The 20,485-nt window shown below is 44.1% G+C and overlaps 1 protein-coding gene across 1 annotated transcript; it reads left to right on the top strand.

Moving 5' to 3' along the window:
* The first annotated feature begins 6,060 nt into the window (after positions 1 to 6,060).
* OCSTAMP (osteoclast stimulatory transmembrane protein) lies at positions 6,061 to 18,875 on the top strand. The gene is made up of 3 exons (XM_063141061.1): positions 6,061 to 6,107; positions 15,954 to 17,004; positions 18,381 to 18,875. The coding sequence occupies exons 1-3, from the start codon at positions 6,061 to 6,063 to the stop codon at positions 18,738 to 18,740; spliced, it is 1,458 nt and encodes a 485-aa protein (XP_062997131.1). The 3' UTR covers positions 18,741 to 18,875.
* The last annotated feature ends 1,610 nt before the right edge of the window (positions 18,876 to 20,485 follow it).

The following is a 20,485-nucleotide window of genomic DNA, read 5'->3' as shown; positions in this document are numbered from 1 at the left end:
GATACCTGCGACTGCCACTGTGTTTTAACTCCTGATTGGGAATATTTTGTTTCATCTTTTTTAAAAGGTTAGATTGTTAGTCATACCAAACCTGCAATTGTCCTGTTCCCTGGTAATATTTCATGGTTGAAGAGACAGATATACATCCAGGGTAAGGTTTTTGAAGTGCTATGATTATCTCTTTAAATACTACCCTTCTGTTAACATCTAAATCCAGTAATTGTTATAAGGATGACTCAAAGGTATGATTAGACACACAGACCTCCTATTTAATAGATTTGATATAACTATCCATCCAAATCCTAGGTGTGACTTGAGACAATAATCTATGATGCTCATGTAAAATTTGACATTACCATTGCTGTGACTTTTAAAGCAGAGAATTACCACTTGGTTTTATGCACCATACACTGTTGTGATGCATTTACTGCTGATGATGCAGTCACCACTGTTGCAATACAGAATGTCTGTCTGCACGTAACACAGGAGGAAGTGTCACACCCTCACATTTTCCCCAGAGGCTTCCTTATTATTTCATCGGTTCCCCTTTACCAGAGTGGAAATTCCATGTCTGACATTGTTCCAGACAGAGCAACATCCTAAGGTTCTGTAGAAGGGTAATAAATGAATTAGATTGTGAAGCTAGATAGTCTGCCGGGCTGCAACTCCGTGGAGATTACTACATCTGCGGGGACAGAGGGCAAGAGTCCTATATTAGCCATTGTTGACACTGGGAATGGGAACCTGCAATATTATTTGCTATGTCTGTCTATCCTTTGCAAAATCTTCCAGCTGCATCATTGTTTGGTAACTCCTAGAGTTACGATACTGGGTGGAGGGGGAGTATATACCTTGTCCTGAAGACATTGCCCAGGCACTGTTGGCATAACCTGGCAGTGGGAAATATAGCCAGTGTGGCATGACTGAGCCATGAAGCAGAAGCGGGCAATCTATAGCCCTCCAGATCTTGAACTACAACTCCCATCGTCACTGACCATTGGCCATGCTAGCTGGGGCTGATGGGAGCTGGAAAAAAAACTACCAGTCAGCTCAGTTGATGCACTGATCAGGAGATATCCTCCTAGTTTTACCCAATTTTTCAGAGGTCCGGTCCATCACAGTTCAGAACAGGGCCTTTAGTATTGTCTCTCCCACTCTCTGGAACTGACGACTACAAATTAGGCAGGCACCAAGCAATCTTTCTGGGTTTTCGCATTATTGAAAACACTTTTTAAAACAGGCATTCTCAGCAGGTAGGTAATCATGTCCACTCTGAAGACTTATTTTTTGCACATCACTTAGATTGTGTGAAAGATTCATAAAAAGCATTAAATAACATCTGAAAAGTTCTATGTTGCCCCTCTTTGCCTTAAAGGCTTGAAAGAGAGGTACCAGAACAGTCACGGTAATATCTTGGTAAGATGTGTCTGAATGTCTTTGGAATACCAGGACAAAATGTGCTTAGATGGTGATTTAAAATTAGGGATGGCGAAGGAATCCAAGTCCACCGAGCTTTTGGTGGCTGGTCCCCCCAGATTCCATCTTGCTTGTCCACGAGCTGGCCTGACTCCCTGTGTATGAGCTGGACCAGTTTGCTGCTGCCACCGTCACCATTGCCAGCCACTGGGCATACGTCTCTCCTCCTCTTAGACCCCAGGAGGGAGAAGGAGAGACTTGTGCATAGCGACTCGTGGCTGGGAACAGGGAGTTCCAGCTGGGAGTCTACAGCTCGGCTCGCAAACACAAGCTGAGCAAGGGGCTTGGGGGAAATCTGTTGAGCCTCAAGGGGGGCAGAGTTCCCTGTGTCGTACACCCCTAGTTAAAATGTACACCTGCGTGTTGACTCCTGTGCAGATGGAACCTAGACTCTGGAGACCAGGGTGGGCCAGCAGGCTCAGTGCTTACCCCCTTCACACATTCAACTGTACACACAGAGTGAATGTCTACACAGGGCTACAATTACCTTTCATTTGTACAGCAGTCCCTCAGCCGAACTGTGCCATTTCCCTGGTTTAAGGAGAAAGCATAGTCCTCATGCTGCTTGCGGTCCTTTGCAGTGGAGGCTGGTGGCTCCAACGTCATGAAGCACTGATTCCACTCTGGGTTTCAGATAGAACTCTAAAGGAACTATCCAAGGTGCTGAACCGTATGACATCGGAGGCACTGGTCTCCGCTGGTCCTTTGTCTGGAAGCTCCTTTGCAGATCTTCTGGCCAAATTCTGGTTTGATTAACTTTGTCAAATTCAACAGGCAGCACTAAAGTGCAATGACAGCATTTGACCACAAAGAGTCAGTGTTGTTTCATCCGGGTAGAAAATCAACTTTTGATAATCAATTTCATTTACATGCATTACGGCATTCCAGAAAGTCGAGATCTTCTATCACCCAGGGTTATGCAAAGAAGGGGAGGGCTGCAGTTTAGATATCTCTGCTCACTCTTTCTGTCTTTTTGTAAAGGGCCCTTTGGGAAACTCTGATTGACATCTACAAATTTCCAAAGAAGTCTTCTATACAAACTTTTGTATTAGTCATCTACCGGAGAGTGAATAAAATCAGCTCATCAGGAGAGGGTGTGCGTGAACTGAATAATCACAAAGTTTGTTATTTTAATATATATAACGGACACTTTATAGGCCAGTGGTCTGGGGAGGATGGACATTAATCCGTCCAATGGGTCCAATGACTGGCTATGGGGGGGGGGAATGTTCCATAATCAACAACGGAATAGCCCACGTTTAACTTGTGGCATTTAGCAGCCAGGTTGCCACCTGGGGGTTGGATCCAGAGTAACTCTTCGCAGAGTTCTACTGAGGGCTGGGCCAAGATATTTTGTCACCTGAGCCAAAGAACAAGAAGGTACCCCCACTCCCACCGCATGTGATAGTTCTTTATAGGATAATCTGAGGTATTGGACAAATTCTAGCAGGCGCTAGTAAACTTCAGCAATATTTATAAATGTTAAGAGGATTACAATGAATATTATATTTATGAATATTATCCACAAAACTGAAAGTAGTTTAATATCCTTGTAATCTCTGATAAGCCTTTTAACTATTGTAGTAGTTCACTTTCTGGCATTCTTGGTCACTGAAGATTTGTATCCTGTTCTTTAAGACGGCTGGTGATCTGTGTCTTTCTCTGTCTCATTTGCTAGCTGCAGCCTCCCAATCTATCTGCTCCTCACAGCCATTCTGCCCCATGTCATTATCTCCAAATCCAGTTCTTTCACTGTCCACAGTCCTCTCCAAATCCAGTTGTTTCTCTGTCCCACTCACCAACACAGCATCCTCTTCACAGGACCAGGCTTAACTTCTCCCCTCCTTTTTAATCGCCTCTTAACTGCCTCCCCCTTGTCCATCTTCTTCCTTCCCAACATTCCATATCATAGTAGGATTGTGGTACTTGCCACACATGTACAAAAGCCAACTGGGTTGCCAGTTGAATGTTCCTTCAATCTGACGATGGGACGGTGTCTACTGTACCTGAAGGCAGTAGGCCACCTTAGGGTGCACTGGACAGCCCATGTGGCATACAGCTCTCATTCAAGACCATGATACTGCCTCCCAGGTTCTGCTGCCTGAGGTGACTGCCTCACTTTATTTAATTCTAGGGATGGCCATGATGCTCACCCTGGGAGAAAGGGGCAGGGAGGCAGTCAGATACTTCCTTCTGCCTGCATCGCTCTGTGCCTCCTGAAAAGCTCATCTGGAAGGCTGAGGAGCCCTCTGGAGTGCCATGAGGGGGGTGAGGCAGCGAGCGGCAAGAGGGAAGGCGAATAAGCGGAAATTGCCTCCCACTCCTTTTCCCCAGCAGGGAGCCTCCCGTGTATTGCGGAGCCTTCCAAGAATGGAGAGAATAGCCAATTTGAATGGAGGGAATGGTAGGAGAAGTTTGCCTATACATGGCAGGTCTTTATTCTATATTACAGATCACCGATATACACAGCAACATTTGTCAAACCCTTTCCTCAGATTATGGAAAAGAGACTAAACATACATTTGACATACAGAAGAATTATAAAGAAAGCTTCTAAGCAGACCATGGATTCCATGTCTGTCTTGGATAATAGTGGTAATAGTGACAAAAATATGAATAGAGCTTTAAAATTTTACCCTGTCACAGTAATTTGATTTAAAGTCAATGGATTTCCTTTTTATCTATCCTTTTCTTTTTCTTATTCTTTATTTCTCTCATTTTCTCTTTGTTGGTTTTGTTTTGGAAAACTATTAAAATCTTTTTAAAAAGAGAGGGGGGTATACCTATAGATAGCCAAAATAATATTTCTGAAGACCTAATCCTTGAGATGGTGGTGAGACGATGCTGAGGAATAATTGCAGCTTACCAGTACTGGAACCTGGGAATGGTTCAGACCTGTAACCGGACATTTTGTTATGAGGTGGCAAGGGCCAGCTCTACCATTAGGCAGAGTGAGGCAGGTGCTTAAGTGGCAGATGCAGAGGGCCATCAGTGAGGGGTTGCGGGGCAAAATGTGGGTGCTGTGCAGCCTGCTCTGCTTGCTGTCCTCAGGCAGGTTTGAGGAAGTTGTCCGATTGCCACTGTTGAAGTAAGATGCGACTATCGCTCTGATCGACATCTGTATGTGGAATCAAGGGACAGCAGGTGAGCACCGCAAGAAGCAAAATGAATTGGGTCTGGAGGTGGCCTGTGTGTGTGTGCACACGTGTGTGTCTGTGTGTAACTATTGAACAAATCAGAAGAAGAGAGAAACTGGTCTCGGAATGCCAAAGGATTTATTTGTACGAAGCCAAACACATTTCAGCCAGTGAAACACATTAAACCCCTTCTTACTAGGGATGTGCTCCGCTTCTCTTCGGTTCAGAGAAGCAGGAGTGAGTTTGCCTAATTCGCCTCCGGTAAAGGCGGAGGCGAAGAGAGTCAGGGGGGCTGTGGATCGAGGCGAAGAGGATCGCCTCAATCCGGAGCTTCGCCTGCAGGTAAGTGGGGGGGGCAGGGGGACTCATCTGGTGCTGCTGGCGCCGCCATCCATGCGGCGGTGGTGGCGGTGGCGCCAGGTAAGGGAGGAGGGACGCTTACCTGCGTCAGTCGCAGGCTTCAATTGAGGCCCCGGTTGAAGGCGGAAGTGAAGGCCGAGGCCTCTTCCGCCTTCAACTGGGACCTCAATTGAAGCCCGTGACGGATGCAGGTAAGGGGGCGGGGGGCTTATCTTGTGCCACCGCCGCTGCTGCTGTCCATGTAGCGATGGCAGTGAAGCTGGATCTCGCTCTGCGGAGCGGGAGACGGGCGGAGCGGCGCGAAGAGGATCAGGCCCGATCCGGAAAATCCGGCTCACGAAGCAGATTGGGGGGTCCGTGCACACCCCTACTTCTTACAGCCCCCTGAAGAAGGCCTTTAATAGAACACAGGCCGAAATTTGTTGGGCTTCCTACAGATAAATCGTTTTCCATCCTGAGGACCTGTTTCTCTCTTCTTTTGATTTAACTTGGATGCTTTCCTCCTTTTGGTTTTGGTGTAACTATTGAACAACCAGAACCTGAATATAAGAAGGGTAATATATTTAATAATGCAATTCTGTGCCTGCTTATTCACAATTCAGACCCACTGTGCATTATGGGGCTAATTCTTTATAGTGTGTTGAGGATTGTAGCCTAAAGCTCTTTAATTATATACTAATAAAATACACTTTATTTTGATAATATTATAAAAACAAGAGCCAAATGGGTTTGTCAGTTATTTCAGTGGCATGTGCTCACTGGTCTGAATATTGAAAGGTGAAGCAAGTTTATATTTTGAGCAATTGGGTAGGATACTGTGTCTGCCTGCTCTTCATTGTATGTATCTAAAGAAATAAATGTAAAAAGGCTAGTAAAATGACTAGAGATGTATGAAAGTCAGATAGAAAGAAAAACCCAAATTTAGGGAGAAAGCTTGGAATTTCCTGGGGAGACCAGTTCTGCCCTCACCCAGCGATAGCCAGGGTACAGTTTGCAACTACTAAGGCAAAACTGTCACAGCCTGGAGTAAATGTCTCAATGCCCCCCCCCCCTCTCCGTCGACATATCCTGATCCAGTGGCATTGACATGCAGCAGAATTCTGAGCCTGTCCTCAACAATTGCTCCTCTTCCAAGTGAGTGGCTGGATGAAGAGAGACAGATCCATACTTTGTGTCTAACTAGAGATGTACCGATTGTGTTAAATCTATTCCATCTATGTTTTGCTGATTGTCACCCAGCGTTTATCCCTTTGTTCACTCATCACCGGAATTGAATTTGTTTTTAGTTTCTGAATTGGTGCAAATTCACATTTGTGAAAATTTACACTTGTGAACATGTGCAAATCCCCCCCCCACACACACAATGGGCAAATTCCCCTCAGCAATCTTTCCCATACTAGTACAAGGACTGGGGAGAAATCTGTTCATATTTTAATGCGAACTACCATAATTTTACACGTTCAAACCGCTACGCAAACCAACATTCAGTTATCCTTTGAAATTTGCATTGCTTGGAATTTTGCAATGGAGTTCGCCAATTGAAAAAAAATGTGCAAAAATGCATATATGTGGGGGAATAATGTTTAATAATGCATTATATTCGGAGAATTGCTTGCAAAAAATTTGTACAATCCCTACAAAAATGTATGCATTAGGAGAAATGTGCAAAAAATGATTATGAATTTTGATGCACACTTTAAAAAAAGTTTCTGAACCAAATTGAAGACTATAGAAGTTCTCAAAGTTCAAGATGAATTGAATGGGGCCATTCAGACAACATGCTAACCCACACTCAGCGTTTGAGTGTGGGTTGTTGTTGAACTGTGGGTTAACAACCGGCGGGGTGGAGTTGTTAACCATACAGTGTGGCTTGTTTTCTCAAACAAGCCACTTTGAGAACCCATGCTTTGTTGTTGGGTTGTTCAGGGTGATTAACAAGCCATACTGCAGATGTTCAGACAACACGCTAACCCACTGTTCAACACACAACCACTGTTCTACAACAACCCACACTCAACCACTTAGCATGTTTTCTGAATGTCTCCAATGTAAAAGTGGAAAGATACTTGAGTTCATCGTTTGCGCAACCTCATGTGGCAATACCTTCCATAGATGGATGATGATAGTGTGAAGAAGACATAGTTCCATTTGATTATTTTGAACCTGAAGTTTGAACCTGAGTTTATACATTTTGAGAGAGTGAATGTTTAATCCCTATTCATTTGGCTAGAGTTATTGATATGTTTTGAAATATATTGGAACTCCATCAGTAGTTACCTTATTTTTTAATTTATTTATTTATTTATTTATGAGAAACTAGATCAACATATTTTGATATTTTAGCGCCCACCTGCTGATATCTATTTCTGACTATGGGGCTGTTTTACAGGCTGATTTTGTGTCAGTCTTCTATTCCTTTCATCCCTAGGATTTATTTATTTATTTATTTATTTATTACATTTTTATACCGCCCAATAGCCGAAGCTCTCTGGGCGGTTCACAAAAACCACAGTAAAACACCCAACAGTTTAAAACACAATTACGAAATACAGTATAAAAAGCGCAACCAGGATAAAACCACACAGCAAAGTTGATATAGGATTAAAATACAGAGTTAAAACAGTAAAATTTAAATTTAAGTTAAAATTAAGTGTTAAAATACTGAGTGAATAAAAAGGTCTTCAGCTGGCGACGAAAGCAGTACAGTGTAGGCGCCAAGCGGACCTCTCTGGGGAGCTCGTTCCACAACCGGGGTGCCACAGCGGAGAAAGCCCTCCTCCTAGTAGCCACCTGCCTCACTTCCTTTGGCAGGGGCTCATGGAGAAGTCTTCCTAACAACAGATTGACTGATTCGAGTCAAACTCTCAGACCTGAAAACCTTATTTCCTGAAATATGTTAGTGACTGGCTATTGTTGCCTAATAAAGAGCCAGACTATGCTCTGCATCTGTTCAGAGGTATCGCTCTACTTGTTCCAGGGGCTGTCATTGAAAACAGGTCCTGGGGTTCAGCTGAGTCAAGTTCTGCCTTTGACAATCCCCTGAGCTTTTATTTGCCTGGGATTTGTGTCCAAAGAGATTGCGAAACAATTTGCTCTGAGCAAAATGTAACAGCAGAGCAGGGTACATGAGCAAATAAAATAGCAATACATTAATAATACAAATATTTAATAAGGCTTAATAGCTTGGTAAATGATCCAGAATTAACCTCTAATACATGCAAGAAGCAGCGGAATTGCATTTGAAACCACACTGCTGGACTACATATTTAAATGAGAGAATTGATTCTATGGAAACAAAGGTTTGGTATTTTCTGTCAAGGCTGGTGTCAAGGGTAGGCATAGTCGGGCATTTGGCAAGGGTCCATGTCTCAATAGGGGCCCACTAACAAGAGCCCCCTGGATTTGTTCTTCCTCTTCATCCTTGCAACTTGCTTGTTCACCTGCCTTTCACTCTGGCCCAGACAATGGTGGTGATGAGAAGGACAAGCAGTAGATGCCATTGCCTACTGGTTCTCTGCCTGTCAAGCAAGCAAGTGGTAGCAATGATGAAAGAGAGGATGAGGAGCCATAGCAGCTGGTGACAATGAGAAGGTAGGGTCCATTGAGGGTGTCTTGCCCAAAGGCCATCAAAAACCTGGAGCTGGCACTGCTATCTAGCATTCTTACTATATTATATTGGTGGAATAATATTCTAATAATAGTCATAATATTCTTCTACAGCTTGGATCAAATTGGAACTGAAGAAGCTATGTTTTCTTCACTCCCTCCCTCTCTCACCTGTGAATAGGATGGCTACTTACGAATTGCCAAAAACAGAAATGCATCACCAAAAGGGATCACACACACACACACACACACACACACACGGCGGGGGAAATTAAAAATAATAATTTACATACTAATACAGTGTGAGCTCCATCACACCAGGCTGATAGTGTGCTTTCATGAAGAATTTCATGCAAAAGACACCCATGATGTTCACCTTTTAGTCTACTATCGCGGCAAAGGACTCGGATGACGTCGACGATGTCCTGCTGTGATTGCGGTTCTTCCTCCCCTCTTGGCGACGTATTTTGCCCCTCGGAAAGTGTGATTCTTCTTGAACTCCGAGCGGCCACTGGGGATGTGAAAGGATGACGAGGAGCAGAGCCGCCTCCCTTGGCAGCCCCCAAGTGAGCGCTGCAGAGCCAGGAGCAGGCCCAGCCCTCCCAGGGTGCATGCTGGAGCAGGAAGATGTGGAGCAGGGCCTCCCTCAGCAGCCCCCAAGCGAGCGCTGCAGAGCCCAGCCCAGCCCTCCCGGGGCGCAAGCCGGAGCAAGGCGGAAGTGCGGAGGCTGGTGTGATGGAGCTCAACAACAACAACAACAACGCTACGGGATAATTCGAGGGAAAACCAGGACAAATGGGTAGGTGTGATGGAGCTTTATATCTCACCATAGTTGGGAAGACTGTCAATGTCACCTCCCCTAAAAGTCTCCACCTACATGAGCCCACTTACTTAACTGGTGGTCAGCAGTGGGAAGGTCTTACTTGCAGTATTGGTAGGGAGTGTCCTTCCGCTCATCTGGAATACTGTCAAGGTAGCATCCCAGTCTTCAGACACCCTGGGAAATTCCATGCCATTTCCCCTGATCATCTTAATTCTTATGGCCTTAGGCTCCGTGGGAAATCTACATTTCCAATGGTTGTTGGCTGTTGTTGACTTGAAGTGTGGAGGCTAGAACATGGCATTCTGGGGGCTTTTTGGGAGAGGCCATGGACCTACAGGCTCCTAATCCTCTACATTCCCCTGACGTGCCACCAAATAGGCCTCCCAAATTGTGCTAACCCTGGAGCTCAAAAGAAACTGGTAAAAAAGAAACCAGTGGGAACACTGACACACCCACCCTGCATTGGGACCACACCAGAACACACTGGTGGTAGTCGCTGGTGTGGATGCTGCTGCTGCTGCTGCTGCTGCTGTGGCTCGTGTTCCTCCTGCTGCTATGCTGTGGCACAAAAGGAAAGAGCCACAGTGCATTGTTTTAAATTAAAGCAATATCTTGAGGCTCACTTTGATTAACATCTTGGGAGTGTGTGGCCAATGAGGGCATTGGAGTAGCGAGAAGATCAGTTCCTTCCTTGATCACACACCCACAAAGGCAGTGTCTGATTGGTTCAGCTCACTGCTAGTTAAGGTTAGCCAAAACAGTGCGTTAATTTAAAATGTCCTGCCAGGGGGCTGCAGACTTGAACGGCTGATGCTGCCATGCTTTGCTTTCACAGTGGCCAACAGAAGGAGGAAGGGGAGGAGGAGAAGGAGGAGGAGTCACTGATGAGTAAAAATAAAGAAGGCTGGGCTGGCATGTTGCAGAGTTACGCTGGCCAGTGGGAGGGAGAGGAGATTAGAGGCCCTGGAATAAACTTTGCCTAGGCCAGACTCAAACCTGGTGGCGCCTCTTTGTCCCCCGCTCACTTCCCAGCCAAGCTGTTGTGAACTACTTGGCTTTGGATTTATTAGGGTGACCATATGAAAAGGAGGACCGGGCTCCTGTGTCTTTAACAGTTGTATTGAAAAGGGAATTTCTGCAGGTGTCATTTGTATATATGGAGAAACTGGTGAAATTTCCTCTTCATCACAACAGTTAAAACTGCAGGTGCCCTGCCCTCTTTTAAATCTGGTCTCTCTAATAGGTCTCTCCCTGTCCTCCTTTTCATATGGTCACCCTAAAAATTTAGTAGTGTCTCTACTATGGGTTTCTGCCCCCCACCCCACCCCAGGTACATAGATTTGCTCTGCCAATCTTTTTGAATTTTTCTTCCTAAAAATAAATGACTTTTTGTTGAGATCAGTCATCAGGGCCAGCGTCATGGTTGGGCACCTGCCTAGAGTCCATGCCCCAGCGAGGCCCCAACTGACAAGAGCCCCCTGGATGTGCTCATCCTCTTCACTATTTTAACCTGCTTGTAACCTGCTGGCCCAGACACTGGCGGGGGTGAAAAGTAGGAGCAGCAGATGCGACTGCTTACTTGCACACTGGTTTTCTGCCCTCCTAACAATCAAGCGGGAGCAATGAGGAGAGAGAGAAAGAGAAAGAGGCTGAGGAACAATAGCAGCTGATGACAATAGTGGTGAGAAAGTAGACTCACTGAGGGAGGGACCCACTGAGGGTGTCTTACCCAAGACCCCTCAGAAACACGGAAGGCAGCACTGTCAACAGTTATTTCTCAGGCACTCTGAAAAAACATACGGCTGTATATAAGCAGACGTTGCAGCTTTTAAAACCACAGAACTATCAAGTGTCGAACATCCCATCCACCTCTCCCCCTCCTACACCCAATTTAAAAATATTACCCTTTAAGGAATTGTTGGTTTTTAAAGGTTGGAGGTCCATTAACAAGCAAAAACAGGAGATTCGACTTCAACTTGAAAGAGGAAGAAGAAGTGAGGGGAGTTACTCTGGCCCATCCTTTGGTTTCTGTGGTAAAATGAAATCACCGCTTTCAGAAGGAAACAATTTCCTTATATGTTATCATTGCATCAGATAACATGGTCATAATATTGATAACTAATAGCGCCAACTCTGTTAGTAGGTGTGTATTCCTCCCATGTGCTTCTGAGTCATTCATTGGAGAAAAGAGGATAAAAGCAAGCTTTTAGCTCACAGATGGAATAAATGTCCCAGCTAAATACATACAAAAATAACCTGGAGGGAACATAACAGTTCACGCTTTGGGTAGAGGACAGTTCTTTACTGCCTCTCATTGCCCTGCTATGGCAGATCCTTTAAAAAATAAATAAATAATCATCTCCTGGTCACATCCAAGGTATAAGAAGAGCCCTGCTGGATCAGACCTAGGGTCCATCTAGTCCAGCATTCTGTTCATACAGTGGTCAACCAGATGCCCACAGGAAACCCGCAAGCGGGACATGAGTGTGACAGCACCCTCTTTTTGGTTCCTATTCCAGTGGCTGTTATCATATTTTCTGGCAGTGATTTTTATATGTTAGATACAAGTGAAAGAAGAAATTCATTTTGTCAGCTCCAAACTTACCGCTAATCACTTTTGTTGAGTCATCTCAAGTTCCAGTATCATGGGAGAAGGATAAATTTTTTATCCACCCTGTCTATTCCATTCATAAGCTTAAACTTGCCTCTCTCTCTCTCTCTGTGTGTGTGTGTGTCACTACCTCTAGTCATTTCCGCCCCCCACTTAAATCAAAAAGTCTCAGAAGATCCAAGTTCTAGTCCCCACTTGGGTCTTTTTGGAAACTCACTAGGTGACTTTGGGCCACTCACAGACTTTCAGCCCAACCTACCTCACAGGATTGTTGTTGTGAGGATAAAATGGAGAGGAGGAGGATTATGTATGCGACCGTGAGTTCCTTGGAGGAAAAAAGGTGGGATATAAATGTAATAAATAAATAATAAAATAAATCAGGAGGAGGCACCTTCTGTGAGCAGAGGACAGATCCTGGACCCATCCCGTTGAGTTTGCCTTTTTTATGGCTACTGCACACTGAGCTGATGTTTTAAAGTCAGGATTGTGTATCCTGAAACATGCAACACAGCATGTTCAGAGCATTTTAACAAATAGAAGGGATTGGCTGACTAAATTCGTCACCAAGATCCAGTGGTTATTCATAGTGACCAGTCATAGCACAGTGTAAAAATAGTTTTTTCCTGGAAGCTTTTTTTCCTTTCCTTTCTGAACATACTTTTGTAATAGCTAGGGTGGTTTTTAAGTTGGAGTCATCAACACATACATACAGTTTGGTAGAGGTTCTTTAAGAGATACAGATGTCTTGTTAAATACCCTTTGGTGAGATGTTCATTTGGGAAGTTTATAATTCTAGGATAAAGTTGCAGGCCACTCGCATTTCCAGTTAATCTGAATCATTTTCAAGTTAGTGCATGCACACACACACACACACACACACACACACACACACACACACACACACACCTCTTTGTCCAGAAGTGACTGTGTTTCTTGGTTCATTTTGTTCAGAGATTTATCTGAAATTCTTTCTCCCCACCACCACCCTGAACGTATGAAAACAAGATGAACATTTGCAGGAAACCTAAGCACTTACGAAGGAACTGGGCACGTCTTCATAATACTGGGTATGTAGAATCTAATTTTACTTAAATATCCATCTCTGTGTGTGTTTAGAAAAAGCAAAAGGAGATAAAACTGTTATTGAGACTTGTCCTTTGAGAGAAAATCTGGGTTTGTTATGGCTTAATTTGAGATATTTAGGCCATTAAAGTGATTTCTGTAATTTAGCCTACAACTGAAAGGTTGTAATAAATGACATTCTATATCACCTTGTAGGCAGCGCAACCAGATTTCAACATATTGCTTCAGAGGATTCCCATGGACAGTGTATGTTCTATGCTATCTGGGGCAAGGGAGTGGAGAGAGAGGGACTATGGGATGGCTGTGTGCAGCTTGTATGTGTCCCCTGTGCAGCAAAGACCCCCACCGAGGGGAAACTTGCTCACAGCCTGAGTCTTATGGTTAGGTGCCACCACTCCTGTATTTTCCTCTCACTCCAAACCTGGAGAATGTCAAAGCTCCCAGTTAATCCATCTGCCTGAAATGGGGGAGAAACTCCCAGCTCCCATCCAGCGATTTGCTTCTTTCCACCTCCCCTGAAGGCATGAATCTGAATAATCTGGTAGTGTAGTTTAGCAGTAGGCAAAGTGGAGGAGCATGGCAGTGGGAGGGGAGGGGGAGAATAAATCTTTCCCTTGGGCTCAGTCAGAAATCCACACTTCAAACCTCCAGCCCAAATTAAGAGAAATCATTCATTAAAGAGTATATAAATATTTTTTTAAAAAGACAGAAAGAGAAGCAAGGAAGCTCTAAGAAAACAAAACAAAATGAATCTAGCTAGCCTACCCTGAGCATTGTGGGCTAGAAAGGGTGCCCAGGTTTCAGAGAGGCAGTGTGTCGGGATGATAATGGACTCCAGTGGCAAAAGAAGCAAAGAAGCCCAGATCCTTTATTACGTTTGGGATGTGTGTGTGTGTGTGTGTGTGTGTGTGTGTGTGTTGGCTCTGGCGCTGGTTGACAGCTGTAATAAACCAGTCAATGAGCATCCACTCATATAGACAGAAGACATTGGGGAGTTTATATACCTTATTAACTCTGTAGTGCCGCACAGTAGCACTGTGTTGTTTATATGACACAGCCATCAACTCGCAGCCGCAATGGGCTTTCCCCCCAAAGCTGCGTGTTTTCAAAGTATTGATTTACCAAGAGTTTTCGGTTTGCCCCAAGGTCACCACGTTGTTTCTTGTGTCTGGTGGCTTCAGTTTGGGTTATCCGCAAGTGGGCATAGCTCTGGGCAGACTGGGTAAGCACAGAAACGCAGGGCAATGGGTGGACTTGCCAAGCGGAATGTCTGCTGGTGCTGCGGTTTTTCCTGGCCAGATAGCCCGTGCTCCCTCCTGTCATCTAGCTTTATTGTTTTTGCCTTGCAGCAGCGATGCTGTAGGGTTTAGAGGAAAATCCCTATGAATACAGTGCCATATAGACACACACACACACCCGATTCTCATCTTGCTGGGCTGAGAGGTGAGCTAGCAAGGTGTTTATTAAAGAAAGGCTATCTTGCTCAACTCAGCTAGACCTACCTTTTGTTCCGGGGGAGAGGAGGGGAGACCTCACATTGGGATTAACGTGAGATCTCACCCCCATTTACACGTAAGGCACAACGACCTCAGGAAGAGAGGCGTCACACCCACCATTTTTTTAAAAAGGAGAGGAGCGCACAAACGCTCGTGCGCTGAAGGTAGGTGCTTTTTTACATTTAATTTCATTTCCCCGCTCTCCCCACCCGCTCTCCCCACCCTAACCCCGATGGGCGCAGCGCTCCAGGCTCTGTGTGAGTAATCGCGCGGAGCGGGGTCAAGCTGCGGAAACGGGCCAGACATTCTGCGGTCTTGGGCTCAGCTGGGACTGTGGAAAAAGCGGGCCCAAAGCTGAGGGCTATATCCCAGGACAAGGGAGGGATGATCCCTCCCTGAACATGTGGACGCACAGGGATGATCCCGGGGTTCGCCCCAGGATATAGCCTGGTCTAGCTAAGGCCTCAGACACACTGACTGGCTCACAAGTTGTCTCGGTCATAGATTCAGAAGTCCAGGAAAGTCATGCTAGGCTGGGATGCAACACATAGGAAGCTGCTTTGTACTAATCAGCTCCTTGGTCCATCTAGCCCAGTACTGTTGACACTGACTGGCAGTGGCTCTCCAGGGCTTTAGGCAGGATTCTTTCCTAGGCCTACTTGGAGAAGCTGGGGATTGAACCTGGGACCTTCTCCATGCAAAGCAGGTGCTACCACACTGAGCCACAGCCCCTCCCGGTTCATGGTGGTCACTGCCTCTGCTGTTTATAGGGGGGAAGCTTTTTATAGGAGAAGCTGTCGTGACAGCTTTGGCAAGCTACAGCAGGCATTGTTACAGACTGCTTGCAGCCCTGTGCTCAGAGAAGTCCAAGAACAAGCACAGAATTTAATAGCTAGTATCTGACAGTTTGGGACAATGGTCAAGCAATTCTGTTTACTATTTCACAGTCCTCAGTAGCTGATTATGTGCAATAGTTTTAAGTGTCTGAAAGTATTTGATGCTCAGCAATGCATGCGATAGTATTTAGGATCTTAACGGCAGACCATTTTTAGATTTCATATCTGATGTCTCTCAAAACAAACAAGAGATAACCAATTGAAGAAGGCAATTCTGTACCCACCTACCTGGGAGTAAACCCATTGATTTCAGTGGGACTTACAGGTGTGTAGCTTTTGAAGGATTGAGCTACAAAAGTACTTAGATTTAGAGGTAAAACATTCTCATTCAAAATGTGAATGTGAGCTTTAAATTTGAAGTTTCCTATATAAAACCCGATTTGCAAAACTGAGAACTTTGGCAAATTTCAAACTTTTGCAGTTTTAGTATTAGCAATCAGGAATATTTGTTCATTACCGGTACAGGTTGAGAGTCCGGACTTACTCTCGGGACATTCTACTCCCGAGGATACAAGAATTCGCCTTGGAAGCCTGGGTTGCTTACTCCACCCCACTACCATCCAACCGCAAGCAGCTGTTATCCTTATTTCTGATGTGCTGTTGCATTGCTGTGTCCATTGGAGGCTTCTTCTATTGCTGGATGTTTTCTTCACTGCAGTATTCTCTCCAGTTCTCTGCCACAACTGCTCCAGCCATTAGTTTTCTGGCCTTGCTGACCCTCTTTTTGGTGCACCCCATTCGTTGCGTGTTCACTATTACTGTGCCTACATTAGGGACAAAGCAAGGGCGGAGGCTGCTCCTGTCTGCCTGCTTCATGATTGTAGCTGCCAACATAATCCCAAACATCGTGGGCAACATCACATCCATCCTACAGGTCATTAAATGCATCTGCAAGGATTCTTCCGAGAACCTTCTGACCTCGACTGTTCTGTTGGATGAGGCTTCGTGGGACTTCAGTCACTCTCTCAAAAATGTGATTGACAACATGCCGGACAAACTAGGGAGATCTAGAGATAGCTATGTTCAGTTTGAAAGCCGCAACAACAGCTTCCTACTGAGTCAGAAAATGACTAGCGCTAGCCAAGGGATCAAGGAAGATTTCTTGGAAGTTGAAACGCTGGTCCAGAAGGTCATACTGTTTGCCAACCGGGTGACTGCTGGCTTCTCCTTCTTCTATCTCATTTTTGAGTCTGCTTGGTACCTGAAGAGCTACCTCACAGATCTACAATTTGACAATATTTACATTACCAAAAAGCTAGAAGATTTGGCTCGGGAGAACAAAGCAACTCACTTGCTGGTTTGCTCTCCTAAGAAGCTGATTAAAGCGACTGGTCTCAAGCTTTCCCGAGAGGAACTCATGAGTTGTTTAATGCGCATATTTCTTCTTACTTTAGTGCTAATAGTGACACTGGTGATTATAGCAACAGACTATATTGCCTTCCATTTGGCACAAGCAGCTGTGACTGAAATGGCTCAGTTTCCTGCAGTGCCAATTATCTTCTGGATAAAATATGATGTGAGTACTGAAGCTTAGAAGCTTGGGTCTTTAAGTGAAGAGGTGTAGGATGCCAATTGTCAATGCAAGCCAAAACTTTACTTGAATGTTCCAGATCTCAGACTTATAGAATGGGTATGAATGAAAACAACCATAGTATAGTTAAAGGAGAGTATAGTTCACGCCACAGTGGTTGAGGGTGGGTTGTTTTAAACCATGGGTTGTTTGTTGAGCCATGGGTTAGTATATTGTCTGAAGGAGCACGTTTTCTGCAGGGTAAGTTATCATGTCTGAATGTAGCCAGGGTGGCTTGTTAATAGGGCTGTGCACTGCTTTGGCTCTGGATCTGAATTCCAAGCTGAAGCAGGCCAATGAACTGAAGCGGGTCAACTCTGGGCTGATCTGCCCCACTCCCTGCCACCCAAGCCCCCTGCTCCTTACCTGGGCCCAATATGAGTGCCCACAGCTGTCCATGCCTCTTCAAGGGAGTCACCATTCTTCAGAGGCCCAGTTGGCTGCAGGTGGTCATGGCGGGTCCACATAAGGGACAGGGGGCTTACATGGCAAGAAGGGATTGTGCAGTGGTGGGTGCAAGCAGGGGCAGTTGCTCAGTGCCATCTGCCCCATTGGATGTCCAAATAATTTAGACATCCAAATCTTGCTCCAGAGTGGGGCGCATCCAGGCCAAGGTAGATCGGGCTGATTTGGAAGCTCTGAAATAGCCTCTGAAGCATATACTTGCCTCATCCTCCACCCAGCATAGATTTAATGTGAAGATGGCCAGTTAGTTCTGTGATTTGGCTACCATGAACATGAAGCACACAGATGAGCATTAATAAAGTTATATGGATTTCCCTACATCACTCATGACATGAACACTGATAATTTGTGCTCACTATGGCAACTAGTTCAAGTGCTTTACCATATATATATTTGGTTCAGAGGAGTGACTGAAATATGGCACAAACATGAATATGCCATTCTTAGACTGTAGAGTCATAGGAAACACTTTCAAATGTAGAGTACTTTGAACTGGTCAACAGCTAATTTATGTTGGTCATCCAAAGAAACTTGGGTTGATTACTTGAAAAGTCAAATAAGCCCATGCTTGATTGGAAATTATACTCTTAAGGCCCTGGTCTAAAAACTGTTAGTCACTATGGATTCAATAGGATTTACTCTCTGTCAAGTAATTTTTGATTGGATTTTAGTGTGGCTAACTTTCTTATAGTTTACAATTAAAGGGCCTTATACGTTACAATTTAGAGTGATTTCCCCCCACAATTACTAACACGTACAGACACATGCGCACGCACGCACGCGCGCACACACACACACACACTTGCTCTGTGTTGGTTTCTACATTTTTACTGAATTATTCTCTTTTATTGTTGCAGGCCAGGCTAACGTATATAAAATTTCTGGAAGATGTTTTAAATAAAGTCATTTCTACCAAACAGTCCTTAACTCTCTTTGAAAGGAGTTACCATCAGAATCTGACCTTTGCCTCTGAGAACTGCTCTGTAAGGTGGCTGAATCCTCCAAACACAGCTGTGACCCTTGCTGTTGGGCTCCTCTATTGCATCATTTACGTCACAACATTTCTGGAAACATACTCCCACCGCCTATGCCGAAAGATTTCAGCCTCCTTTTTTGAGAGACAGGAAGAGCAGAGAGTTCAGTACCTCTACCGGAAGCTTGTCAGGAAACGCAAGAAAAAAGAGCAACAGCAGCAGCAATCAACAGTATTTTATTAAATTGCTGAAGGGGGCAGGGATTGTGCTTCTATGGCAGAAGGTGATAAAAACTTGAAAATGCTCCTATGGTCGTTTTTAAGGTACACTGCAAGTTCCAACCGATTTGGCTTCGTTGGTCCTCATGGAATTCAGGGAATCTATGGGTTGGATCCAGGCTGGTCATACTTAGGATAGAGTATGACCAAATAAATGGGACTCAATTTAGTCATGATTAAGTTAAATCACATTGGTAATGGATCTTCTCTAAGTATGACTAAGTCAGGATCCATGCCATAGTTTTGTGAATGTGCTAAGAAGCTAATTTTCATATTTTCATATTTATTTATGTATTTATATAAGATTATTTCTCAGCTGCCTCTAAGATAAAAACCAAATAAATACTATGGCCAAAAATGGCAGTCATGGAGGGGATGTGTCACAATTCTCTCTTTAAAGGGCTAACGATGTGTTTCATAATGTTGTGCCCTATCACAAGATGTCGCTATTTGCCATTTGTTACTTTTATTTATTTATTTATTTATTTATTTATTTATTTATTTATTTATTTATTACATTTCTATACCGCCCAATAGCTGGAGCTCTCTGGGCGGTTCACAAAACTTTGCTAACTGAGAAGGGCAAATGGTGTGTTCTTTAATGCTGAGTACACACACACACACACACACACCCCTACCTCTTTCAATCCGGACGGAATGTACTTTTAACAACAAAACTGTGGCCCTGTTCAGACAACACGCTAAATCATGATGGTTAAGCATTTTGAGCTAAACTATGGCTTAGTGTATCATAAACCATGACTTAGGCAGGATCTACACTATTGCTTTAAAAATGGTTTATAACAGTAGTGATAACTGTTGGGGCCCAGGACACACTCCATATACAGTTTTCAAAACATTTTCAAGGTGTTATATCCTGCTTGGTGTGGCTCTGGCCTGAGTGTGTTGTATGAAACATTCCTAATCATGGGGGCTACATAACCACAGTTTGAACACACTCACTAAACACTTGCTGCAAAAGGGTTAGCGGCCTAACCATGGTTTAACATGATGTTTGCACAGGCCTTGTGAGTGATCTGTTGCCAAATACAGGCAATGAACACCAGGAAAATAAGTATATATATATATAGGTTGTATAAATCCTCCTTTGCTTCCAATCATGGCTTAGATCTCTCTCTCTCTACACACACATACACACACACACACACACACTCACACTCATAAAGTCCCTACACAAATGGGTCCCATTGTCTTCTGCATAAGGCAAGAGATGGAAAATGGGCTTTGCTTGCAGGAGTCACTTCACTGAAGGATTGGAACCCATCATTTTAGCATCACCTGAACGTTCTGTACAATGGAAAACACATTTTTGCAAAATAAATAAAAATAAAAATAACATGTTTATAATGGTAAGGTTTACACCATGGCTGTATCTCCACCGTTTTAATTGGTTCATGAACATAGAAGCGATGGCAAAAATGAAATAAGTATGTATAGGATTGTGTCCTAATGTAAATTAGGTGTTTATGGCACAAGCAAAAGACAGTCATAAAGGTAGAAGAAGATGCACTGATGTGAATTGCTAGTGACATCAACACAGTTATCATCATTTCACAGGTATGTTGCTATAATATATAGATAAGCCTTCTTATAAATTAAAAAGGATAAATTAAAAATAATTATTTTTATTGTAATTCCAAAGAATCTCTAAATCTCAGCAGGTCTGGAGATTATGAATAGAATAGTCTT

The sequence above is a fragment of the Elgaria multicarinata genome, chromosome 1 (assembly GCF_023053635.1).
Source record: "Elgaria multicarinata webbii isolate HBS135686 ecotype San Diego chromosome 1, rElgMul1.1.pri, whole genome shotgun sequence".
In the NCBI taxonomy this organism is placed as follows: Eukaryota; Metazoa; Chordata; class Lepidosauria; order Squamata; family Anguidae; genus Elgaria; species Elgaria multicarinata.
Note: the sequence above shows the minus strand (reverse complement) of the source record. Positions and strands in the feature narration are given on the sequence as shown.